The sequence below is a fragment of the Macaca thibetana genome, chromosome 5 (assembly GCF_024542745.1).
Source record: "Macaca thibetana thibetana isolate TM-01 chromosome 5, ASM2454274v1, whole genome shotgun sequence".
NCBI classification, from domain to species: Eukaryota; Metazoa; Chordata; class Mammalia; order Primates; family Cercopithecidae; genus Macaca; species Macaca thibetana.
Window position 1 is genome coordinate 79,987,689 of NC_065582.1, and position 27,176 is coordinate 80,014,864.

Below are 27,176 nucleotides of genomic sequence, written 5' to 3' on the forward strand. Positions count from 1 at the left end.
GTGCGTGCTAACACGCCCAGCTAATTTTTGTATTTTTAGTAGAGACAGGGTTTCACCATGTTTTCCAGGCTCATCTCAAACCCCCGACCTCAAGTGACCCGCCCACCTCGGCATCCCAAAGTGCTGCGATTACAGGCATGAGCCACCACGCCCAGCCACATGTTCACATTTCTGAGTTTGCATTAGTTCAAAACATCAGAAAGACCAAAGCTTAGAGCTGAGGGGAGTTGGTGGGGGGCGGGGCAGGGGAAGAGTGCACAAGAGTGACCACATGTTTGTAATTTCACCCAGTACATGGATCTGGAAAGATCCATAGTTACATGTAAGTGGTTCTTGGGAGAAAACCTTTGTAGCCAGCCTAGGCAACATGGCAAGAACTCAAAAAAAATTTTTTTTTTTTTGCAAAGTTAGCCGGGCATTGACAGTGGCATGTGCCTGTAGTCCCAGGTACTTGGGAGGCTGAGGTCAAAAGATCACTTGAGCCTGGGAGGTCAAGACCACAGTAAGCTGTGATTGTGCCACTGCACTCCAGTGTGGGCAACAGAGTAAGACCTTACAACAAACGAACCAACAAAAAACCTTCATAGTGTCTCCACAGAAATCTTCTCTATGTTTAGTGCTGATTTTAGAGCTATTATCCTCAAGAAGCTTTGCTGAACTGGCTTCTGTATATGTATCAGTTGCAGGTAGGAGTGCCTACTGGTCCTAGGTATGCTTCTGGAAGCAAAGATTCATGCTGTGGCAGCCCTGGAGTGGTTGGGAAGTTTAGAGTGTTACCGGCTTGAAGAATGCTCTTGTACCATAGTTGATCTGAACAAGTCTGTATATAACTGTCAGCTTAAACTTCTAGGCTGAAAGGCAGAATGACCTGGTAGAAAATGCATAAATTGTGAAATCAGATTTGGATTTAAACTCTGGCTTTTCTATAAGTTTGTATAAGTTGTAACCTTTAGCTTATTTCTCTGAGCCTCAGTTTCTCCATCTGAAAAATTCAGGGCAGTTATGAGGAATAATTGGAATAGTATATCCAAAAGTGCCTGGCACTTGGTAAGGAATTAATAAATGTTATTCTCTTTCTCTCTCTTTCCACTGCTGGAAAGTAGAGGATTGGGGTGAGTAACATCTGCAGTGACTTGGTTTGGCTCCCCTTCCTAGTTTGACCTGCCAACTACATTTTCAGGCAAAGTTCTTGGAAATCATCTGTTCTATCCCCAGTGAGTTAGAGAACAAGTACCTAAGGAAATTGCAAGCCTGGAGAGAGGCTAAGAGAGACAGTTCCCGGGCCTTCTCTGGGAGCTGTATTAGCTCCACACTTTCCTGTGTGATACTTGTGCCACACAGCTAAGACAATGAGACTGCACATTATTTATTTACTTTTTAAGATTTCTTAACTCAGTGTGAACATTTTTTTCAATCTCATCTAATACAAAATCCAGTTGGAGGTTATAAGAAGTTGATATGTAATCCATACTTTTATTCACAGGTGATTGATCTTTAGCTAGAAGCATTTACAGTTATACTGCTTTGAAATTTTTGATCAGCTTAAACAAGAAAATGACATTTAAAATAAATTAGATTGGACAGAGGTCACATAATCTATTGACTGTGTGAAGAGTTAGGATGCGTGATCCAAAGGCATCTCATATCCTTTTAAAATGTCCTTAGGCTCAGTTATGCAAAGTAAAAGATAAAGGTTTATTTTTTAAATTAACTTAAAATGTTATTGAAATAATGAGAAATTAAAAGACTTGATGAGCTCTAACACTAAAGTATCTGCATTTATTTTTTTAAAATGTAACTCTGTCATGTTTGAATATGTAGCTCGCAGTCTGTGCTTTGAATAGCTCATAGTTTGGGCTCATAGCCTGTCCTGGAAGACTCTTCCTTTAAGTAACCCCTTCATCACGATAATACTAGGTATGGTATTCCTTTCACCTTCTCTTTTTCCAATTAAATTTTAGAGCACACTAAAACCCTGGAGTCATTCTGGAGTTAAATAGACTATAATATCAGATTTTAGATAAATAGCATAAAGTAAAACTAGTAGGATGTGATATGAGTTTTTTAAAGCCACAAGTGAAATTTATCAGTAGTTAGGGTATTATCTTCAGAAATATTTGTAAATATTTCCAGAACTAGTTTCAGTTTTGGTAGTGAAAATATTCACTTAGGATACAATTTTGTAATTGTTTTTCTTTTTCTTCTTCTTTTTAATTTCAGGGTCAGCGTGGGCCTCAGGTAAGATAATTCTTTTCTGGCAAATAATTATTTTCTATTTAGAATTTTTCCAGTGTGGAGGTCTTTCTGCAAATCTTTCAAAAGATATAAAAAAGCTATGAACTGGTAATCACGACACCACACAGTAGACCAAATATTTCCCAGGAGTAAACCCTTGGGGCCTCTTCAGGGTTGTGTGAGCCACATCAGCTGTTGGGCCAGATGGCAGATTTAACAATGTACTATCATATAAAGCAAAACTCTTAACTGATCTGAAACAGTGCCACAGGACTTTAATGTAAGACAGCACGACATAAAAGTCGAGTCTGAACTGGCTTGCATTATGTACTGATTAATCGTGTACTAATAATGTTGTGAATCCCTGCAGACTCTGATTATTTAGACTGTGATCCTACCAGCTACTTTTGATTCATTACAGACAGATATTGAATTTTTAATTTAGAAACAACTGCCAAAGACATGATTGATAATTAAGCATGAATGCAGTCAACAGAAAATCTTACTGAGCCCTAAATCATATTGAAGAAAATAAGCAAATTTTAGGAAGAGAAGGAATGTGGTATGAAGATGGAAATACAAAAGAAGAAGTGAGTTTTCAGAAATGAAAAGCCAGTACAAAAAACTCAAACAACAAATTCAGTATCAATACTAATTATAATCCGTAGGATTCTATAGAGAAGAAAATGCAGTTATTAATGTTTTACTTTTAATACTCCAGTGCCTATAAATAATATAATTCCTTACTGAACTCATCTCCATCGCTTTCCCCTTGATGTACTGAATGCTATTTCTGCCTTAGATTGTTTCACAAATAAGCCATTTTCATGATAGCTTTGTAGTCAACATCATGAATTATCTATTGTGTGCTCCACCTCATACCAGATCACAAGAATATTATTTATGGTTTGTATGATCTCTATATATAGATGTCTAATGAAACAAAAAATTCCACATACTTCAGTAAACAAGTTCTTTTCACACCAAGCTTATGAGAAAGTTTGACTTTTAATTAATTTGTATTGATATCTGAAAATACCTATATTCTCATCATTTGTGATTTTCACTCTTGTATTCCATGTTGGTTCAAGGTAATTATTAATGGAATAAAACCCATAGGAGAAAGTTATAGCTTGTTTACTAAATTTGAAATAACCATATTATAATGGAATGAAGACAAGTAAAAGATGTTTTGCATGGTTTCTTTTGTTTTTTGGGGGTTTTTGTTTTGCCTTTTTTTTTTTTTCTCTGAGACGGAGTCTTGCTCTGTTACCCAGGCTGGAGTGCAATGGTGCAATCTTGGCTCACTGCAACTTCCGCCTTCTGGGTTCAAGTGATTCTCCTGCCTCAGCCACCCAAGTAGCTGGGATTACAGGCACCTGCCACCACACCCTGCTAATTTTTGTATTTTTAGTGGAGATGGGGTTTCACCATGTTGGCCAGGCTGGTCTTGAACTCCTGACCTCGGGTGATCTACCCGCCTTGGCCTGCCTCCCAAAGTGCTGAGATTACAGGCATGAGCCACTGTATTCAGCTTGCATGTTTTCTTTTATTTGATGCTTACAACAGCCTTGGAAAGTATTATTAACCTACGTGTGTGTGTGTGTGTGTGTGTGTGTGTGCACGCGCGTGTGTGTATAAACATACAGAAACAGAAGAGATAAATTACTCACATTAATAACACCATGAACTGGGAGCTAAACTGAAGTCTATATCTAAAACCCTCATACTTTGTAGTGCTCAGCCCTTGAGAGAAGGTGGTGAGACAGCCGATGATAAAAGAAGTTGAAGAGTTGATTTTGAGAGATCGTAATCTTTAACATACTTTAATTATTAATAGGATCTCTGTCTTAGCTGTACCTTCTTTCCTGCATCCCAAAGCAGTTCTTAAGAAATTGAGCATAAATAATTTATTTGAGACATGATCCTAGAAAGCATCATGAGAGAGTGGAGAAATGACATAGGGAAGGCAACAACACCAAAAAATGGGTGCCTCAATTTGCAGGTTACTGCTGTGGACAATTGGGGCTCAATCCTGCTGAGGAATCTTGAGAGACTGTGTAGAGCATGTTGCAGAATCATCCCAGAGAGGGACAAGGAAGTTGATGGATTTATCCACTAATTTCCCTGCCTTTACTGTTGAGGGTCGCAGCTGGGTGCTGGCTTTTCAGCACTCCTGGCCTGCTGTGAAAGCAATTTAGGAAGCCATAGCGACGTATGGGACCTGTATTCTAGCACTGTCTTAGAGCAGGTAGTGGTGGACAGGCACCTACATGTGCCACAACATCCAAGTGTACGTGTCTTATAGACAAGACAGAGTAGAAAATTCAGATATGAATAGAAAGACTTGGGAAATTAAATATAAAGGCAGCATTAAATGCATAGTAATTAATAAGATACTAAAGAGAGTAACTGTAAAAAGAAAAACAGTCATAGTAAATCTTGAGTATACAGCCACAGTTAATAAACAGAAGAAAGATCATAAACCAACATTGGAAACCAAGAATGGACAGGACCAGAAAAACCGTGGATGATGGTGGCTGAGAATGAACATATATCATGACACTTCAGAACACCTTCACATAAGGTCCTATATTTACTATGGCTCTGCAGAAACATAGTCTGCCTAACTGCCTATGCTGGAAAATGTTGAAAATTTGCAAGGAGGTTGGAACCAGCATTTTCAAATGGTCCCATTCGAAACCTGCTCTGGTTTCCTTTGTTTTGGCTACCAGTTTGCCTTTAGTGGATGTGAAATCTCATGATCATTTAGTTTAAAATGTCTTCCTCACATCACAGTAAAAGGAAGTCAATAAATTGAGGAAGGATATTTATTGACTTTTCCCTCATATGAGGGAAAACATGAAGCCAAGACATACCCTCACATAATCTTTCCACAGCTCAAAAAAGAAGTGAAGAGTTGTTGTTGTGTACCCAAGGAAAAGCCTGGCCTACCTCTTACGCCTACATCATCATAATATTTTTCCAAAGAAACTTCCATTGTTAGATTTAAAATTAAATAACTCTTCATGAAGTTTTGCATTTGGTGCTTGATAGTCATTAGCTTTTCTCTGATACTCTTTAAATTATAGATGAATTTTGTATAGGCTCTTATCCATCTGTATATTTTGTTTTCCCTATTACCTATTGTAATGTGTTACTTTCCTAACCCCTGCTCTGCTCTTGGGAAATTTTCTTTTACAAAAAACGTGGACCTTAAACTGACTTTTAAAAAATTACTCTTCAGCAAAATTAGTTTTATTTATTATTTTTTTAACTTTTATTTTAAGTTCAGGGTTACATATGCAGGATGTGCAGGTTTGTTACACAGGTAAACGTGTGCCATGGTGGTTTACAGCACAGATCATCTGATCACCCAGGTATTAAGCCCAGAATCCATTAGCTATTCTTCCCAATGCTGTTTCTTCTCCAAGCCCCCACAGGTGTCCAATGTGTGTTGCTCCCAAGCCCCTACAGGTGCCCAATATATGTTGCTCCCGACAATGAGTCCATGTGTTCTCATCAATCAGTTGCCACTTATTAATGAGAACATGTGATGTTTGATTTTCTGTTCCTTAAATAGGCTTTCAACCACAAAACAAATTTTATCTATCATAAATATGAGCACTTAGAAATGATATATGTAGTAGATTTGATTATAAATATCTGCAGCAGAGTTTTTGTATTTTATAGTTATATCTTACATTAACACCTTACTGTAAGCCTACTTTTTCTTTGAGTAAATTTATATAAACTGTACATTAAATCTGTTTAGCATAGATCTATAAGGTAAATACATACAGTGTGTTAATGAGCAATATGCATTTTAAACCCAAATTAGAGGGTGAACGCGATGGCTTACACCTGTAATCCCAACACTTTGGGAGGCTGAGGGAGGCGGATCACTTGAGGTCAGGTGTTTGAGACCAGCCTGGTCAAAATGGTAAAACCCCATCTCTCCTAAAAATACACACACAAAAATTAGCTGGGTGTGGTGGTGCACACCTGTAATCCTAGCTACTAGGGAGGCTGAGGCAGGAGAACCGCTTGAACCTGAGATGGAGGTTGCAGTGAGCCAAGATAACTCCACTGCACTCCAGCCTGGGAAACAGAGTGAGACTCAAAAAAAAAAAAATTAGAAAGTTGTTATGGGTTTTTAAGTTGTTGAAAGCTTTCGTTTATTTGATCAAATTTTTCTTAAAATTTCCATGTTCTGTTTACTTGGCTCACTGAAAATTATCCTTTTCACATACAGTATATGTCTAGTAACAGGAACTTGAAATTTTGTCTTTTCTTTTTTCCTCTTCTTTTTGTTGACTCAAAATGATACCTACTTTTTTCTTAAAATGTCAACCCTTTTGATTTCTTTGATTTTATAAGATTTCTCACCTAAAATGTCAAAACTTTTTTGTTATTTATGTATAATTCAGTATAACTGGCCTGATAATTCTGTTCCTTTCCAGCTCTGGGTCTCCCTAGCACATGCTATTAGCTGTGGGAAAATGGAAGGGTATGGACATTGCCTAAACTTCTTCTTTTACTCTCCGTCTTCTTTTGCAACTAGTTAAGGAAAACAGCTTGTCATCTGTGCAAGGTTTCTACAAACAAATTCTTCCTTAGCCAACCCTTAAATCCACATTTCCCACCCCTGCCTGAGTCATGGCCATGCCATTCAGACTTTTCTTAGCCAGCCTACTGCCACTGAAAATCTACACTTCTGACTTTCAGTGGATTTTTCATTAAGACCCTATTACTAATAATGGTCTGTTTCTATTGTACAATGGGGATTTCTTTTAGGTACTTTTAAGAATAGGCTTTTGTGGATTAGGCTGGGAAAAGAAACCATATTCATATTGTGATTCCTATGGTAAGATATAATTAGGTTTCCAAACAAAATACTTCCTCCAAAAAAGGGTTGTAAATGTTTAAGTTGGGGGATTGATATGGTTTAGACCTGTGCTCCCACTCAAATCTCATGTGAATTGTAATTCCCAATGTTGGAGGTATGGCCTGATGGGAGGTGATTGAATCATAGTGAGGGGTGACAATGTGGTAGCCATCCTTGCTCACTCTTGGCACCTCTTCGGCCTGGACGTCCACTCTGGCCACACTTGAGGAACCCTTCAGCCTACCACTGCACTGTGGGAGCCCCTCTCTGGACTGGCCGAGGCCAGAGCCGGCTCCTTCTGCTTGCAGGGAGGTGTGGAGGGAGAGGCGCGGGTGGGAACCGGGGCTGCTGCGCGGCACTTAAGGGCCAGTATGAGTTCTAGGTGGGCGTGGGCTCCAGGGACCCCACACTCAGAGCGGCCGACTAGCGCCGCTGGCCTGGGCAGTGAGGGGTTTGGCACCCGGTCCAGCAGCTGCAGAGGTCACGCCAGGTCCCCCAGCACTGCGGCCCCCCCCACACTGCTCTGGAATTCTTGCTGAGCCTCAGCCATCTCCCCCTGCGGTGGGCTCCCAAACAGCCTGAGCCTCCCCAATGGGCACTGTCCCCTGCTCCAGGGCGCCCTGTCCCACTAACCACCCAAGGACTGAGGAGTCCAGGTGCACCAGTCTGGTGGGCAGCTCCACCAGTGGCCTTGGCTTGGGAGGGATCCACTAGGCGAAGCCAGCTGGGCTCCTGAGTCAGGTGGGAACTTGGAGAACTTTTGTGTCTAGCTAGAGGATTATAAAGGAACCAATCAGCACTCTGTGTCTAGCTTAAGGTTTGTATATGCACCAATCAGCACTCTGTGTCTAGCTCAAGGTTTGTAAATGCACCAATCAGTTCTCTGTCTCTGGCTAATCTAGTGGGGACTTGGAGAACTTTTATGTCTAGTTAGAAGATTGTAAATGCACCAATTAGCACTCTGTGTCTAGATCAAGGTTTGTAAATGCACCAATCAGTTCTCTGTCTCTGGCTAATCTAGTGGGGACTTGGAGAACTCTTTAGAAGATTGTAAATCTAGTTAGATCAAGATTGTAAATGCACCAATCATCAGCTAATCTGGGGACTGGAGTGTCTAGTTATTGTAAATCAAAGCACTCTGTGTCTAGATCAAGGTTTGTAAACACACCAATCAGTGCTCTGTGTCTAGCTAATCTAGTGGGAACTTGGAGAACTTTTATGTCTAGGTAGAGGATTGTAAATGCACCAATCAGCACTCTGTGTCTAGCTCAAGGTTTGTAAATGCACCAATCAGCACTCTGTATCTAGCTCAGGGATTGTAAATGCGCCAATCATCACCCTGTCAAAACGGACCAATCAGCTCTCTGTAAAATGGACCAATCAGGAGGATGTGGGTGGGGCCAGATAAGGGAATAAAAGCAGGCTGCCTGAGCCAGTAGTGGCATCCCACTGGGGTCCTCTTGACACTGTGGAAGCTTTGTTCTTTCGCTCTTTGCAATAAATGCTGCTGCTTGCTCTTTGGGTCTGCACTGCCTTTATGAGCTGTAACACTCACTGCGAAGGTCTGCAGCTTCACTCCTGAAGCCAGCGAGACCACAAACCCACCAGAAGGAAGAAACTGCAGACACATCTGAACGTCAGAAGGAACAAACTCCGGACATACCATCTTTAAGAACTGTAACACTCACTGCGAGGGTCCTTGGCTTCATTCTTGAAGTCAGTGAGACCAAGAACCCACCAATTCCAGACACAATAGGGGTGAATCTTTCATGAATGGTTTAGCACCACATCCTTGGTGCTGTCCTTCTGATAGAGTTCTCATAAGATCTAGTTGTTTAAAAATATACGTAATACCTCCCTTCCCTCTCTCTCTTGCTGCTGCTTTGACTTTGTGAAGTGCTGGCTCCCCCTTTGCCTTATGCCGTGATTGGCAAGGAAGCTTCCTGAAGCCTCCCCCAGAAGCAGAAGTTGCTATGCTTCCTGTGCAGCTTGCAGAATCGTGAGCCAATTGAGCCTCTTTTCTTTGTAAATTACTTAGTCTCAGGTATTTCTTTACAGCAATGCAAGAATGGACTAATATAGAGATTGTGCATCCTTTAAAGTTTATTAAAAGATTTGAACAGAATTGTAATTAACAACTTGTTATTCACGTGCAAGTGTTTATGTCAGGGAGAATTGTCTTGCATAGGTTGAACATTCTCTTTGTTAAGCTGTTCTTGCATTGCTATAAAGAAATACATGAAACTGGTAATTTATAAACAAAAGAGATTTAACTGACTCATGGTAGTGCAGGCTTTACAGGAAGCGTGGTGCTGGCATCTGCTCAGCTTCTAGGGAAGTCTTAGGAAGCTTGCAATCATAGTGGAAGGCAAAGGCGGAGCAGGCACATCACATGGCAAAAACAGAGAGAGAGAGAGAGAGAAGGTGCCACACACTTCAACACCCAGATCTTGTGAGAATTTGCTGTCTCGAGGACAGCACCAAGTGGATGCTAAATCATTAATGATAAATCCACCCCCATGATCCAGTCACCTCCCACCAGGCTCTACCTCCAACTCTGGGGATTACATTTCAACAAGAGATTTGGGTGGGGGCAAATATCCAAACTCTATCGTTCCCACATCATCGTATTCATAGTATTTATATTATACAGTGCAAACTCCTCCTTAGAGAGTAAAAAAAAAAAAAAATTCAAATCTACTTGTATATCACACGTTATTTTGTAAAGCCTTCCAGATTAATAAGGTTTTATTTTGCTGACTGATGGTAAAAAGGGAAAGTGTCTTTTATTCAGTGAGTGGTTCTGATCATCTTCCTAAAGCTGAAGACAGCATAGATTGTTGAGAATTGCTGGGACTAGAAAGCTAAATGGCAGCAAATTCTTTTACAGTCATAGTATGAAATTAAATAAGAAAGGAGACCTCAGGGAAGAGAGGTGAGTCTGCATTTACCTAAATGAGTGAGAAAATGGTTCTTGACAAGGGAAATGAGATGGTGAAAGGGTATTAGAATTAAAAAAGCAATCCTCACAGCTGTGGTTAAGATGGAAAAAGGGCCAGGGAAATGAAGAGAGAGGATATTGCTGTGAATCTCCTGAATCAAGGGAAATAAAACTCTTGGAGAGGAAAAGAGGGGGAATAAAGTGAATAATATCACAGCAACCTGGAAAAATAACAAGCAACAACAGAGGGTAAAGGCAGAAAGAAGACAGAGAAATGAAAGAAAAGGCAGATGAGCATTTGTATTTCATTTTGTTTTTGTTTTTATGAGATGGAGCCTCGCTCTGCCTCCCAGGCTGGAGTACAATGGCCCGATCTCGGCTCACTGCAAGCTCCGCCTCCCGGGTTCAAGCTATTGTCATGTGTCAGCCGCCCCAGTAGCTGGGACCACAGGCGCCTGCCACCACGCCCGGCTAATTTTTGAATTTTTGGTAGAGACGGGGTTTCACCGTGTTAGTCAGATTGGTCTCGAACTCCTGACCTCAGGTGATCCACCCACCTCAGCCTCCCAAAGTGCTGGGATTACAGGCATGAGCTACCACGCCCGGCCTTTTATATTTCAAACTAGAAGTAATGAGAGTTTTTGAGAGTAAGGCTAAATTTATTAAAATGAAATTTACCCTGATATTTGTTCATTGATTCATATTAACATAATTCAATTAACTACTCAACAAGTACTAGCCCCTATATTCAAAGCACAATGTGCAAGGCACAATAAGGCAGTGTAATTGTGGTAGATAAACAGACCCAGTCTGTGTTCTTGTGATAGTTCTGGTTTTTTTAATTTTAAAAATTGTATAAATTAGTTTAAGTTCTTTGTAAATTCTGGATATTAAACCTTTGTCAGATGGATAGATTGCAAAAATTTTCTCCCATTCTGTAGGTTGCCTGTTTACTCTGATGATAGTTTCTTTTGCTGTGCAGAAGCTCTTTAGTTTAATTAGGTCCCATTTGTCAATTTTGCATTTTGTTGCAATTGCTTTTGGAGCCATCATTCTCAGCAAACTAACACAGGAACAGAAAAGCAAACACCACATGTTCTCACTCATAAGTGGGAGTTGAGCAATGAGAACACATGGACACAGGGAGCGGAACATCACACACCACAACCTGTCAGGGGTGGGGGACAAGGAGAGGGAGAGCATTAGGACGAATACCTAATGCACATGGGGCTTAAAACCTAGATGATGGGTTGATAGGTGCAGCAAACCACTATGGCAGATGGATACCTATGTAACAAACCTGCCCGTTCTGCGCATATATCCCAGAACTTAAAGTAAAACAAAAAAAAATTGTATCTATATTTTTATTTAAAACTACTTAGTAGACAAAGACTGAATATACTCAAGATGTACAATGTGATGATTTCACATACATATATATTGTGCAATATTATAATTTTTCACCACCCATGTTGTACATTCAATCTTCAGAACTTGTTCATCTTGTAATTGAAAATTTGTGCCCTTTTACCAACATTTCCCCATTTCTGCCACCCTCCAGCCTTTGTTCTATGCTTCTATGAGTTTGACCTCTTTAGATTTCACATTTAAATGAAATTATGAAATTATAAAATATTTATATTTCGGTGTCTGGTTTATTTCCCTTAGCACAATGTCATCCAGGTTTATCCATGTTGTTGCAAATGGCGGATAGTCTTTTTTGTGGCTAAATAATATTCCATTGTGTATGTATACCACAGTTTCTTTACCTGTTCATCAGCTAATAGACATTTAGGTTGATTCCATATCTTGACTATTGTGAGAAATGCTGCAGTGAACACGTGCATGCAGATTTCTCTTCAACATACTGATTTCACTTCCTTCAGATATATACCCAGCTGTGGGATTGCTACGTCCTATGGTAGTTCTATTTTAATTTTTTGAGAAACTTCTATACAATTCTCCATGATGGTTGTACTAAATGATATTCCCACCAACAGTGTACGAGGATTCCCTTTTCTCCACATCCTTACCAGCACTTGTTATCTTTTGTCTTTTTTTACAGTAGCCATTCTGACAGGTGTGAGGTGATATCTCACTGTGGTTTGATTTTCATTTCCTTGGTGAATAGTGATGCTGAACACCTTTTCATATCCCTGTTGGCCCTAGGTATATCTTCTTTGGAAAAATGTCACATCTCTTGTGATAATACTTTTAATGTTATCAATAATAGTCTATAAAGTGTCAAAATTCTCAAATGTTGCAGACCCATCCCTTCCAAGGATGACTTTAACCCCACCTGCAAGTCCTGCTCTGCATCTGCACATCTGGGTAATCTCCAGGTTCAATGGAGACCTTAAACATGAGGCATTTAAATAGGCCCTTTTCCAATATGCAGGTAACTCAGGGTCAATACTGTTATTCTAAGAATGGTCCTAGAGTCATGCCTTAGTTCTCAGACAATTAAGTTTCTGCCCAGATTCTAAAACCCTTGCTCTGGAACTAAGTCATTTCCTGGATCCCCATCTCTGCATTCCCTTTCTACCTTGTACTCTTCATCCCAGTTCTCCTTTCCCATTCCTCACTACTGCCAGGTATTCAAGTCACAGTACTAATACTTCGTGCAGCTTTGCCAGCGGCAGACTGAACAGTTTAAACTCTGTAGCTCACTGCCTACCTGACAGGATCTCACATGCCTGTTTCTTTTAACCCTGGTTTCCCCATTGCCATTCTGCCCACTGTGAAGATATGCCTGTTGTCTGGCCACTCATTGCTGCAGGGAGGCAAGTCAGGAAAGTGAGCAGTTAGCTTTTTATCTGTATCTGTAGTGCAGGCATTTAGGATTGAGTGTACTATCAACCAGCAGCATCCTAATACAATTATATATCATAGTTCTGATTATGTCACTCTTCTGACCTCAAAACCTTGAGTCTTAATATGTTTTTCATTTAGAATACAATAGAATCTAGATTCTTGCTTGACATTCAAATCCTCTTACCTGGCCTGTTTTCTAGCCTAATCTCCCATTAATTTTTCATTAATGCCCTTTCTAGACTATGCTTCCCCCAAAACAAATCAAACCATTTACTTCTTTTCTCTTCAAATCTTTCTTTTTGCCTTTTCTTATAGTAGCCTTTCCTCCTAACCCCTGGACACACTCAGTTTCCACACATCCAAATAGGATACCCCTTCATATCTGAATGCTGCTTCTTCTATTAACAAGTCTTTACTCTCCCTTAACTAAATGTAATTTCTCCCTTTTTCTGAATCCTGACAATATTCTCTCTCTCTCTCTCTTTATATATATATATATATTTTCTTTTTTTAGACAGAGTCTCACTCTGTTGCCCAGGCTGGAGTGCAGTGGCACAATATCGGCTCACTGCAAACTTTGCCTCCTGGGTTGAAATGTTTCTCCTGCCTCAGCCTCCCAAGTAGCTGGGATTACAGGCTTGTGCCATCACGCCCAGCTAATTTTTGTATTTTTAGTAGAGAAGGGGTTTCACCATGTTGGCCAGGCTGGTCTCAACCTCCTGACCTCAAGTGTCCTCCTGCCTCAGCCTCCCAAAGTGCTGGGATTACAGGCATGAGCCACCAAGCCTGGCACTGTGTAACTTTTTATATAACACTTTACAATTAAAATAGAGGGGCATGGACCTTGATCAGACAGGTTACATAATTCAAATCCCAACACCTGCAAGCTATCTATCTTTGGCAAGTTACTCAATCAGGCTAGTCTCATTTTCCTCATCTGTGCAGCAGAGATAATTATGTCTTATCTCAACAGTGTGAGGATTAAAATAAGATAATATATGTAAGATGTCTAATGTGGTGCCTAGTTCATAGCAATCACTCAGTGAATATTAATTTCCTTCCTCCGGTTTCCTCTTTAAATTGTGTTATAATTATTCATGAACATTTTTTTCTTTTATCTCTTTTTTTTGCAGAGCTTTTTTTTATTATTATTATTCTACTTTAAGTTCTAGGGTACATGTGCACAATGTTCAGGTTTGTTACACACGTATACATGTGCCATGTTGGTTTGATATACGCATCAACTTGTCATTTATGTTAGGTATTTCTCCTAATGCTATCCGTCCCTCAGACCCCGACCCCTCAACAGGCCCTGGTGTATGATGTCCCCTGCCCTGTGTCCATGTGTTCTCATTGTTCAACTCCCACCTATGAGTGAGAACACGCAGTGTTTGGTTTTCTGTCCTTGTGATAGTTTGCTCAGAATGATGGTTTCCAGCTGCATCCATGTGCCTGCAAAGGACATGAACTCATCCTTTTTTATGGCGGCATAGTATTCCATGGTGTATATGTGGCACATTGTCTTTATCCAGTCTATCATTGATGGACATTTGGGTTGGGTCCAAGTCTTTGGTGTTGTGAATAGTGCCACAATAAACATATGTGTGCATGTGTCTTTATAGTAACATGACTTATAATCCTTTGGGTGTATACCCAGTAATGGGATGGCTGGGTCAAACGGTATTTCTAGTTCTAGATCCTTGAGGAATCGCCACACTGTCTTCCACAATGGTTGAACTAATTTACACTCCCACCAACAGTGTAAAAGTGTTCCTATTTCTCCACATCCTCTCCAGAATCTGTTGTTTCCTGACTTTTTAATGATTGCCATTCTAACTGGTGTGAGATGGTATCTCATTGTGGTTTTGATTTGCATTTCTCTGATGACCAGTGATGATGAGCATTTTTTCATATGTCTGTTGGCTGCATAAATGTCTTCTTTTGAGAATTGTCTGCTCATATCCTTGCCCACTTTTTGATGGGGTTGTTTCTTTCTTGTAAGTTTGTGTAAGTTTTTTGTAGATTCTGGATATTAGCCCTTTGTTAGATGGATAGATAGCAAAGATTTTCTCTCATTCTTTAGGTTACCTGTTCACTCAGATGATAGTTTCTTTTCCTGTGCAGAAGCTCTTTAGTTGAATTAGATCCCATTTGTGAATTTTGGCTTTTGTTGCCAATGCTTTTGGTGTTTTAGTCATGAAGTTTTTGCCCATGACTATGTCCTGAATGGTATTGCCTAGGTTTTCTTCTAGCGTTTTTATGGTGTTAGGTCTTACATTTAAGTCTTTAATCCATCTCGAGTTAATTTTTGTATATGGTTAAAGAAGGGATCCAGTTTCAGCTTTCTCCATATGGCTAGCCAGTTTTCCCAGCACCATTTATTAAATAGGGAATCCTTTCCCCATTGCTTGTGTGTGTCAGGTTTGTCAAAGATCAGATGGTTGTAGATGTGTGGTAATATTTCCGAGGGCTCTATTCTGTTCTATTGGTCTATATCTCTGTTTTGGTACCACTACCATGCTGTTTTGGTTACTGTAGCCTTGTAGTATAGTTTGAAGTCAGGTAGCATGATGCCCCCAGCTTTGTTCTTTTGGCTTAGGATTGTCTTGGCAATGCAGGCTCTTTTTTAGTTCCATATGAACTTTAAAGTAGTTTTTTCCAATTCTGTGAAGAAAGTTATTGGTAGCCTGATGGAGATAGCATTGAATCTATAAATTACCTTGGGCAGGATGGCCATTTTCACGATATTGATTCTTCCTATCCATGAGCATGGAATGTTTTTCCATTTGTTTGTGTTATCTTTTATTTCATTGAACAGTGGTTTGTAGTTCTCCTTGAAGAGGTCCTTCACATCCCTTGTAAGTTGGATTCCTGGGTATTTTATCCTCTTTGTAGCAATTGTGAATGGGAGTTCACTCATGATTTGGCTCTCTGCTTGTCTATTATTGGTGTATAGGAATGCTTGTGATTTTTGCACATTAATTTTGTATCCTGAGACTTTGCTGAAGTTGCTTATCAGCTTAAAGAGATTTGGGGCTGAGATGATGGGGTTTTCTAAATATACAATCATGTCATCTGCAAACAGAAACAATTTGACTTCCTCTTTTCCTAATTCAGTACCCTTTATTTCTTTCTCTTGCCTGATTGCCCTGGACAGTACTTCCAATATTATGTTGAATGGGAGTGGTGAGAGAGGGCATTCCTGTCTTGTGCCAGTTTTCAGAGGGAATGCTTCCAGTTTTTGCCAATTCAGTATGATATTGCCTGTGGGTTTGTCATAAATATCTCTTATTATTTTGAGATACATCCCATCAATACCTAGTTTATTGAGAGTTTTTAGCATGAAGGGCTTTTCCGCATCTATTGAGATAATCATGTAGTTTTCTGCATGTATTTTCTGCATCTATTGAGATAATCATGTAATTTTTGTCATTGATTCTGTGTATTTGGTGGATTACATTTATTGATTTGTGTATGTTGAATAAGCCTTGCATCCCAGGGATGAAGCTGACTTGATCATCCCTGATGGTGGATAAGCTTTTTGATATGCTGGTAAATTCGGTTTGCCAGTATTTTATTGAAGACCTTTGCATCGATGTTCATCAGGTATATTGGCCTAAAATTCTCTTTTTTTGTTGTGTCTCTACCACGTTTTGGTATCAGGATGATGTTAGCCTCATAAAATGAGTTAGGATTCCCTCTTTTTCTATTGATTGAAATAGTTTCAGATGGAATGGCACCAGCTCCTCTTTGTAACTCTGGTAGAATTCGGCTGTGAATCCGTCTGGTCCTGGCCTTTTTTTTGGTTGGTAGGCTATTAATTATTGCCTCAATTTCAGAACCTGTTATTGGTCTATTCAGAGATTCAACATTTTCCTGTTTTAGTCTTGGGAGGGTGTGTTTGTCCAGGAATTTATCCATGTCTACTAGATTTTCTAGTTTATTTGCATAGAGGTGTTTACAGGATTCTCTGATGGTAGTTTGTATTTCTGTGAGATTGGTGGTGATATCCCCTTTATCATTTTTAATTGCATCTATTTGATTCTTCTCTCTTTTCTTCTTTATTATTCTTGCTAGTGGTCTATCTATTTTGTTGGTCTTTTCAAAAAAACAGCTCCTGGATTCATTGATTTTTTTTTGAAGGGTTTTTTGTTTCTCTCCTTCAGTTCTGCTCTGATCTTAGTTATTTCTTGCCTTCTGGTAGCTTTTGAATTTGTTTGCTCTTGCTTCTCTAGTTCTTTTAATTGTGATGTTAGGGTGTCGATTTTAGATCTTTCCTGCTTTCTCTTGTGGACATTTAATGCTGTAAATTTCCCTCTACACACTGCTTTAAATGTGTATCAGAGATTCTGATACATTGTGTCTTTGTTCTCATTGGTTTCAAGGATCTTTATTTCTGCCTTCATTTCATTGTTTACCCAGTAGTCATTCAGGAGCAGGTTGTTCAGTTTCCATGTAGTTCTGCGGTTTTGAGTGAGTTTCTTAGTCCTGAGTTTTAATTTGATTGCACTGTGGTCTGAGAGACAGTTTGTTGTGATTTCTGTTGTTTTACATTTGCTAAGTAGTGTTTTAATACCAATTATGTGGTTAATTTTAGAATAAGTGCAGTGTGGTACTGAGAAGAATGTATATTCTGTTGATTTGGGGTGGAGAGTTCTGTAGATGTCTATTAGGGCTGCTTGAACTGGAGCTGAGATCAGATCCTGGATATCCTTGTTAACTTTCTGTCTCATCGATCTGTCTAATGTTGACAGTGCGGTGTTAAAGTCTCCCGTTACTATTGTGTGGGAGTCTAAGTCTCTTTGTAGGTCTATAAGGACATGTGTTATGAATCTGGGTTCTCTTGTATTGGGTGCATATATGTTTAGGAAGTTAGCTCTTCTTGTTGCATTAATCCCTTTACCATTATGTAATGGCCTTCTTTGTCTCTTTTGATCTTTGATGGTTTAAAGTCTGTTTTATCAGAGACTAGGATTGCAACTCTTGCTTCTTTTTGTTTTCCATTTGCTTGGTAGATCTTCCTCCATCCCTTTATTTTGAGCCTATATGTGTGTCTGCATGTGAGATGGGTCTCCTGAATACAGCAAACTGATGGGTCTTGACCCTTTATCCAATTTGCCAGTCTGTGTCTTTTAATTGGGCCATTTATTCCATTTACATTTAAGGTTAATATTGTTATGTGTGAACTTGATCCTGTCATTATGATATTAGCTGGTTATTTTGCTTATTAGTTGATGCAGTTTCTTCCTAGCATCGATGGTATTTACGTTTTGGCATGTTTCTAGTGGCTTGTACCAGTTGTTCCTTTCCATTTTTGGTGCTTCCTTCAGGATCTCTTGTTGGGCAGGCCTGGTGGTGACAAAATCTCTAAGCATTTGCTTGTCTGTAAAGGATTTTATTTCTCCTTCACTTATGAAACTTAGTTTGGCTGGATATGAAATTCTGGGTTGAAAATTCTTTTCTTTAAGAACATTGAATATTGGCCCCCACTCTCTTCTGGCTTGTAGAGTTTCTGCCGAGAGATCTGCTGTTAGTCTGATGGGCTTCCCTCTGTGTGTAACCCGACCTTTCTCTCTGGCTGCCCTTAACATTTTTTCCTTCATTTCAACTTTGGTGAATCTGATAATTATGTGTCTTGGAGTTGCTCTTCTCGAGGAGTATCTTTGTGGTGTTCTTTGTATTTCTTGAATTTGAATGTTGGCCTGCCTTACTAGGTTGGGAAAGTTCTCCTGGATGGTATCCTGCAGAGTGTTTTCCAACTTGGTTCCATTTTCCCTGTCACTTTCAGGCACACCAATCAGACGTAGATTTGGTCTTTTCACATAGTCCCATATTTCTTAGCGGCTTTGTTCATTTCTTTTTACTCTTTTTTTTTTTTTTTAATTTATTTATTATTATTATACTTTAAGTTGTAGGGTACATGTGCATAACGTGCAGGTTTGTTACATATGTATACTTGTGCCATGTTGGTGTGCTGCACCCATCAACTTGTCATTTACATCAGGAATAACTCCCAATGCAATCCCTCCCCCCTCCTCCCTCCCCATGACAGGCCCCTGTGTGTGATGTTCCCATTCCTGAGTCCAAGTGATCTCATTGTTCAGTTCCCACCTATGAGTGAGAACATGCGGTGTTTGGTTTTCTGTTCTTGTGATAGATTGCTAAGAATGATGGTTTCCAGCTGCATCCATGTCCCTACAAAGGACACAAACTCATCCTTTTTGATGACTACATAGTATTCCATGGTGTATATGTGCCACATTTTCTTAATCCAATCTGTCACTGATGGACATTTGGGTTGATTCCAAGTCTTTGCTATTGTGAATAGTGCTGCAATAAACATACGAGTGCATGTGTCTTTATAGCAGCATAATTTATAATCCTTTGGGTATATACCCAGTAATGGGATGGCTGGGTCATATGGTACATCTAGTTCTAGATCCTTGAGGAATCGCCATACTGTTTTCCATAATGGTTGAACTAGTTTGCAATCCCACCAACAGTGTAAAAGTGTTCCTATTTCTCCACATCCTCTCCAGCACCTGTTATTTCCTGACTTTTTAATGATCGCCATTCTAACTGGTGTGAGATGGTATCTCATTGTGGTTTTGATTTGCATTTCTCTGATGGCCAGTGATGATGAGCATTTTTTCATGTGTCTGTTGGCTGTATGAATGTCTTCTTTTGAGAAATGTCTGTTCATATCCTTTGCCCACTTTTTGATGGGGTTGTTTGTTTTTTTCTTGTAAATTTGTTTGAGTTCTTTGTAGGTTCTGGATATTAGCGCTTTGTCAGACGAGTAGATTGCAAAAATTTTCTCCCATTCTGTAGGTTGCCTGTTCACTCTGATGGTAGTTTCTTTTGCTGTGCAGAAGCTCTTTAGTTTAATGAGATCCCATTTGTCAATTTTGGCTTTTGCTGCCGTTGCTTTTGGTGTTTTAGACATGAAGTCTTTGCCCATGCCTATGTCCTGAATGGTACTACCTAGGTTTTCCTCTAGGATTTTTATGGTATTAGGTCTAACATTTAAGTCTCTAATCCATCTTGAATTAATTTTCGTATAAGGAGTAAGGAAAGGATCCAGTTTCAGCTTTCTACTTATGGCTAGCCAATTTTCCCAGCACCATTTATTAAATAGGGAATCCTTTCCCCATTTCTTGTTTTTGTCAGGTTTGTCAAAGATCAGATGGCTGTAGATGTGTGGTATTATTTCTGAGGACTCTGTTCTGTTCCATTGGTCTATATCTCTGTTTTGGTACCAGTACCATGCTGTTTTGGTTATTGTAGCCTTGTAGTATAGTTTGAAGTCAGGTAGCGTGATGCCTCCAGCTTTGTTTTGACTTAGGATTGTCTTGGAGATGCGGGCTCTTTTTTGGTTCCATATGAACTTTATAGCAGTTTTTTCCAATTCTGTGAAGAAACTCATTGGTAGCTTCATGGGGATGGCATTGAATCTATAAATTACCTTGGGCAGTATGGCCATTTTCACGATATTGATTCTTCCTATCCATGAGCATGGTATGTTCTTCCATTTGTTTGTGTCCTCTTTGATTTCACTGAGCAGTGGTTTGTAGTTCTCCTTGAAGAGGTCCTTTACATCCCTTGTAAGTTGGATTCCTAGGTATTTGATTCTCTTTGAAGCAATTGTGAATGGAAGTTCATTCCTTCCATTTGTCTGTTTGTCTGTTACTGGTGTATAAGAATGCTTGTGATTTTTTTAATTTTGTATCCTGAGACTTTGCTGAATTAATTGCTGTATCCTGAGACTTTGCTGAAGTTGCTTATCAGCTTAAGGAGATTTTGGGCTGAGACAATGGGGTTTTCTAAATATACAATCATGTCATCTGCAAACAGGGACAGTTTGACTTCTTCTTTTCCTAACTGAATACCCTTGATTTCTTTCTCTTGCCTAATTGCCCTAGCCAGAACTTCCAACACTATGTTGAATAGGAGTGGTGAGAGAGGGCATCCCTGTCTTGTGCCAGTTTTCAAAGGGAATTTTTCCAGTTTTTGCCCATTCAGTATGATATTGGCTGTGGGTTTGTCATAAATAGCTCTTATTATTTTGAGGTACGTTCCATCAATACCGAATTTATTGAGCGTTTTTAGCATGAAGGGCTGTTGAATTTTGTCAAAAGCCTTTTCTGCATCTATTGAGATCATTATGTGGTTCTTGTCTTTGATTCTGTTTATATGCTGGATTATGTTTATTGATTTGCGAATGTTGAACCAGCCTTGCATCCCAGGGATGAAGCCCACTTGATCATGGTGGATAAGCTTTTTGATGTGTTGCTGAATACGGTTTGCCAGTATTTTATTGAGGATTTTTGCATCGATGTTCATCAGGGATATTGGTCTAAAATTCTCTTTTTTTGTTGTGTCTCTGCCAGGCTTTGGTATCAGGATGATGTTGGCCTCATAAAATGAGTTAGGGAGGATTCCCTCTTTTTCTATTGATTGGAATAGTTTCAGAAGGAATGGTACCAACTCCTCCTTGTACCTCTGGTAGAATTCAGCTGTGAATCCATCTGGTCCTGGACTTTTTTTGGTTGGTAGGCTATTAATTATTGCCTCAATTTCAGAGCCTGCTATTGGTCTATTCAGGGATTCAACTTCTTCCTGGTTTAGTCTTGGAAGAGTGTAAGTGTCCAGGAAATTATCCATTTCTTCTAGATTTTCCAGTTTATTTGCGTAGAGGTGTTTATAGTATTCTCTGATGGTAGTTTGTATTTCTGTGGGGTCAGTGGTGATATCCCCTTTATCATTTTTAATTGCGTCGATTTGATTCTTCTCTCTTTTCTTCTTTATTAGTCTTGCTAGTGGTCTGTCAATTTTGTTGATCTTTTCAAAAAACCAACTCCTGGATTCATTGATTTTTTGGAGAGTTTTTTGTGTCTCTATCTCCTTCAGTTCTGCTCTGATCTTAGTTATTTCTAGCCTTCTGCTAGCTTTCGAATGTGTTTGCTCTTGCTTCTCTAATTCTTTTAATTGTGATGTTAGAGTGTCAATTTTAGATCTTTCCTGCTTTCTCTTGTGGGCATTTAGTGCTATAAATTTCCCTCTACACACTGCTTTAAATGTGTCCCAGAGATTCTGGTATGTTGTATCTTTGTTCTCATTGGTTTCAAAGAACATCTTTATTTCTGCCTTCATTTCGTTATGTACCCAGTAGTCATTCAGGAGCAGGTTGTTCAGTTTCCATGTAGTTGAGCAGTTTTGATTGAGTTTCTTAGTCCTGAGTTCTAGTTTGATTGCACTGTGGTCTGAGAGACAGTTTGTTATAATTTCTGTTCTTGTACATTTGCTGAGGAGTGCTTTACTTCCAATTACGTGGTCGATTTTGGAGTAAGTACGATGTGGTGCTGAGAAGAATGTATATTCTGTTGATTTGGGGTGGAGAGTTCTATAGATGTCTGTTAGGTCTGCTTGCTGCAGAGATGAGTTCAATTCCTGGATATCCTTGTTAACTTTCTGTCTCGTTGATCTGTCTAATGTTGACAGTGGAGTGTTGAAGTCTCCCATTATTATTGTATGGGAGTCTAAGTCTCTTTGTAAGTCTCTAAGGACTTGCTTTATGAATCTGGGTGCTCCTGTATTGGGTGCATATATATTTAGGATAGTTAGCTCTTCCTGTTGAATTGATCCCTTTACCATTATGTAATGGCCTTCTTTGTCTCTTTTGATCTTTGATGGTTTAAAGTCTGTTTTATCAGAGACTAGTATTGCAACCCCCGCTTTTTTTTTGTTCTCCATTTGCTTGGTAAATCTTCCTCCATCCCTTTATTTTGAGCCTATGTATGTCTCTGCGTGTGAGATGGGTCTCCTGAATACAGCAGACTGATGGGTCTTGACTCTTTATCCAGTTTGCCAGTCTGTGTCTTTTAATTGGAGCATTTAGTCCATTTACATTTAAGGTTAAGATTGTTATGTGTGAACTTGATCCTGCCATTATGATATTAACTGGTTATTTTGCTCATTAGTTGATGCAGTTTCTTCCTAGCCTCGATGGTCTTTACATTTTGGCATGTTTTTGCAATGGCTGGTACCGGTTGTTCCTTTCCATGTTTAGTGCTTCCTTCAGGGTCTCTTGTAAGGCAGGCCTAGTGGTGACAAAATCTCTAAGCATTTGCTTATCTGTAAAGGATTTTATTTCTCCTTCACTTATGAAACTTAGTTTGGCTGGATATGAAATTCTGGGTTGAAAATTCTTTTCTTTAAGAATGTTGAATATTGGCCCCCATTCTCTTCTGGCTTGGAGAGTTTCTGCCGAGAGATCTGCTGTTAGTCTGATGGGCTTCCCTTTGTGGGTAACCCGACCTTTCTCTCTGGCTGCCCTTAAGATTTTTTCCTTCATTTCAACTTTGGTGAATCTGGCAATTATGTGTCTTGGAGTTGCTCTTCTTGAGGAGTATCTTTGTGGCATTCTCTGTATTTCCTGGATTTGAATGTTGGCCTGCCCTACCAGGTTGGGGAAGTTCTCCTGGATGATATCCTGAAGAGTGTTTTCCAACTTGGTTCCATTTTCCCCCTCACTTTCAGGCACCCCAATCAGACGTAGATTTGTTCTTTTTACATAATCCCATACTTCTTGCAGGCTTTGTTCATTTCTCTTTCTTCTTTTTTCTTTTGGTTTCTCTTCTCGCTTCATTTCATTCATTTGATCCTCAATCGCAGATACTCTTTCTTCCAGTTGATCGAGTCGGTTACTGAAGCTTGTGCATTTGTCACGTATTTCTCGTGTCATGGTTTTCATCTCTTTCATTTCGTTTATGACCTTCTCTGCATTAATTACTCTAGCCATCAATTCTTCCACTTTTTTTTCAAGATTTTTAGTTTCTTTGCGCTGGGTACGTAATTCCTCCTTTAGCTCTGAGAAATTTGATGGACTGAAGCCTTCTTCTCTCATCTCGTCAAAGTCATTCTCCGTCCAGCTTTGATCCGTTGCTGGCAATGAGCTGCGCTCCTTTGCCGGGGGAGATGCGCTCTTATTTTTTGAATTTCCAGCTTTTCTGCCCTGCTTTTTCCCCATCTTTGTGGTTTTATCTGCCTCTGGTCTTTGATGATGGTGATGTACTGATGGGGTTTTGGTGTAGGTGTCCTTCCTGTTTGATAGTTTTCCTTCTAACAGTCAGGACCCTCAGCTGTAGGTCTGTTGGAGATTGCTTGAGGTCCACTCCAGACCCTGTTTGCCTGGGTATCAGCAGCAGAGGCTGCAGAAGATAGAATATTTCTGAACAGCGAGTGTACCTGTCTGATTCTTGCTTTGGAAGCTTCCTCTCAGGGGTGTACTCCACCCTGTGAGGTGTGGGGTGTCAGACTGCCCCTAGTGGGGGATGTCTCCCAGTTAGGCTACTCAGGGGTCAGGGACCCACTTGAGCAGGGAGTCTGTCCCTTCTCAGATCTCAACCTCCGTGTTGGGAGATCCACTGCTCTCTTCAAAGCTGTCAGACAGAGTCGTTTCCGTCTGCAGAGGTTTCGGCTGTGTTTGTTATTGCCCTGTCCCCAGAGGTGGAGTCTACAGAGACAGGCAGGTTTCCTTGAGCTGCTGTGAGCTCCACCCAGTTCGAACTTCCCAGCAGCTTTGTTTACCTACTTAAGCCTCAGCAATGGCGGGCGCCCCTCCCCCAGCCTCGCTGCTGCCTTGCCGGTAGATCACAGACTGCTGTGCTAGCAATGAGGGAGGCTCCGTGGGTGTGGGACCCTCCCGGCCAGGTGTGGGATATGATCTCCTGGTGTACCTGTTTGCTTAAAGCGCAGTATTGGGGTGGGAGTTACCCGATTTTCCAGGTGTTGTGTGTCTCAGTTCCCCTGGCTAGGAAAAGGGATTCCCTTCCCCCTTGCACTTCCCAGGTGAGGCAATGCCTCGCCCTGCTTCAGCTCTCGCTGGTCGGGCTGCAGCAGCTGACCAGCACTGATCGTCCAGCACTCCCCAGTGAGATGAATCCAGTACCTCAGTTGAAAATGCAGAAATCACCGGTCTTCTGTGTCGCTCGCGCTGGGAGTTGGAGACTGGAGCTGTTCCTATTCGGCCGTCTTGCTCCGCCCCTCTCTTTTTACTCTTTTTTCTCTACACTTCTCTTCTCGCTTCATTTCATTCATTTGGTCTTCAATCACTGATACTCTTTCTTCCAGTTGATCGAGTCAGTTACTGAAGCTTGTGCATTTGTCACATAGCTCTCATGTCATGGTTTTCATCTCTATCAGTTCGTTTATGGTCTTCTCTGCATTGATTATTCTAGTTATCCATTCTTCCATTCTTTTTTCAAGGTTTTTAGTTTCTTTGCACTGGGTATGCAGTTCCTCCTTTAGCTCTGAGAAATTTGATCGACTGAAGCCTTCTTCTCTCAACTCGTCAAAGTCATTCTCCATCCAGCTTTGTTCCGTTGCTGGCAATGAGCTGCATTCCTTTGAAGGGGGAGATGCGCTCTGATTTTTTTGAATTTCCAGCTTTTCTGCACTGCTTTTTCCCCATCTTTGTGGTTTTATCTGCCTTTGGTCTTCGATGATGGTGACGAACTGATGGGGTTTTGGTGTGGGTGTCCTTTCTGTTTATTAGTTTTCCTTCTAACAGTCAGGACCCTCAGCTGTAGGTCTGTTGGAGTTTGCTTAAGGTCCACTCCAGACCCTGTTTGCCTGGGTATCAGCAATGGAGGCTGCAGAAGATAGAATATTGCTGAACAGCGAGTGTTCCTGTCTGATTCTCGCTCTGGAAGCTTCGTCTCAGAGGTGTACCCAGCCGTGTGAAGTGTGAGGTGTCAGTCTGCACCTAGTGGGGGATGTCTCCCAGTTAGGCTACTCAGGGGTCAGGGACCCACTTGAGCAGGCAGTCTGTCTGTTCTCAGATCTCAACCTCCATGCCTGGAGAACCACTGCTGTCTTCAAAGCCTTCAGACAAGGACATTTACATCTGCAGAGGTTTCTGCTGCTTTTTGTTTAGCTATGCCCTGTCCGCAGATGTGGAGTCTACAGAGGCAGGCAGACCTCCTTGAGCTGCGGTGGGCTCCACCCAATTAGAGCTTTCTGGAGCCCTTGTTTACCTACTTAAGCCTCAGCAATGGCGGGCACCCCTCCCCCAGCCTCACTGCCACCTTGCAGTTAGATCTCAGACTGCTGTGCTAGCAATGAGGGAGGCTTCATGGGTGTGGGACCCTCCGGGCCAGATGTGGGATATAATCTTCTGGTGTGCCATTTGCTAAGACCCTTGGTAAAGCGCAGTATTAGGGTGGGAGTTACCCAATTTTCCAGGTGTTGTGTGTCTCAGTTTCTCTTGGCTAGGAAAAGGAATTCCCTTCCCCCTTGTGCTTCCTAGGTGAGGAAATGCCTCGCCCTGCTTCAGCTCTCGCTTGTCAGGCTGCACCCACTGACCAGCAGTGACTGTCTGACACACCCCAGTGAGATGAATCCAGTACCTCAGTTGAAAATGCAGAAATCACCTGTCTTCTTTGTCGCTCATGCTGGGAGCCGGAGGCTGGAGCTGTTTCTATTCAGCTATCTTGGGCGCCCCCCTCCCGGAACATCTCTGAGGTTCTTAAGGCCTGAGACTTTACTGAACATTTAACAGTTTCAATTAAGTTGCTTCCACATGGCTTGGAGTATGGATACCTTTGTTTCCTTCATTATAGTAGTTTATTTATATCGATATTTAATCTGTGGTGAAAATAAACAGTACTAACCCAGGGCCATACTTATGATATGCTATTTCATTTTGTAACTATTTGTGGGGTCCGAGGCTTGGCTTTCTTGGGACTGTCATAGAAAGTAGTTCACGGTGGTTGTGTACAACCCCATATTGCTTAGATATCAATATTCTTCCACTAATAAAGACTTTGATAAAAATTGTAGAAACTAGTCATATTTTAAAAGTTTCTCAGGATTCTATCCTGTATTCTTTACCAAGATATATTGACCATGACTTTGGCCCAAATAACCCCATCAGTATCTTCAACAGAGGATAGTGAAATAGTGGGACATTGTATTAATGGCCTTCCATTCTAAGGCCATTTCTTTTGCATAAAATTGTTAGTTTCAAAACCTCATAACTCTCTTTCAGAGTTGCATGAACATAAAGGAGATATAATTCCCTTAGGAATTTGGAGGACTAAAGTGTTATGCATGTTGTAATTCTGTATTACTCAGTGAGAAAAAAATGTAAGAGAAACCACAAGCAAATACCATCAGACAACTGCACACAGAGACTTGAGGCTGCCATTTGTACTTTTTCAGATGCTCTTGAAAAGAAGTGGAGGATGTCACTTTGCCTTTTCCCCCAAATGTTTCTTTGCTTCCTTCTGTGTGTGT

At 40.5% G+C, this 27,176-nt stretch overlaps 2 protein-coding genes across 2 annotated transcripts in view; one reads left to right on the top strand and one right to left on the bottom strand.

Moving 5' to 3' along the window:
- MCUB (mitochondrial calcium uniporter dominant negative subunit beta) overlaps positions 1-27,176 on the bottom strand; it is a 1,088,652-nt gene that overhangs the window by 659,859 nt on the left and 401,617 nt on the right. The window lies entirely within an intron of this gene.
- Positions 1-27,176, top strand: part of COL25A1 (collagen type XXV alpha 1 chain) — a 490,679-nt gene that overhangs the window by 292,973 nt on the left and 170,530 nt on the right. Inside the window, exon 6 of the mRNA XM_050791058.1 lies at positions 2,221-2,238. Coding sequence (XP_050647015.1) covers positions 2,221-2,238 — 18 coding nt within the window. The remainder of the gene's footprint in view (positions 1-2,220; positions 2,239-27,176) is intronic.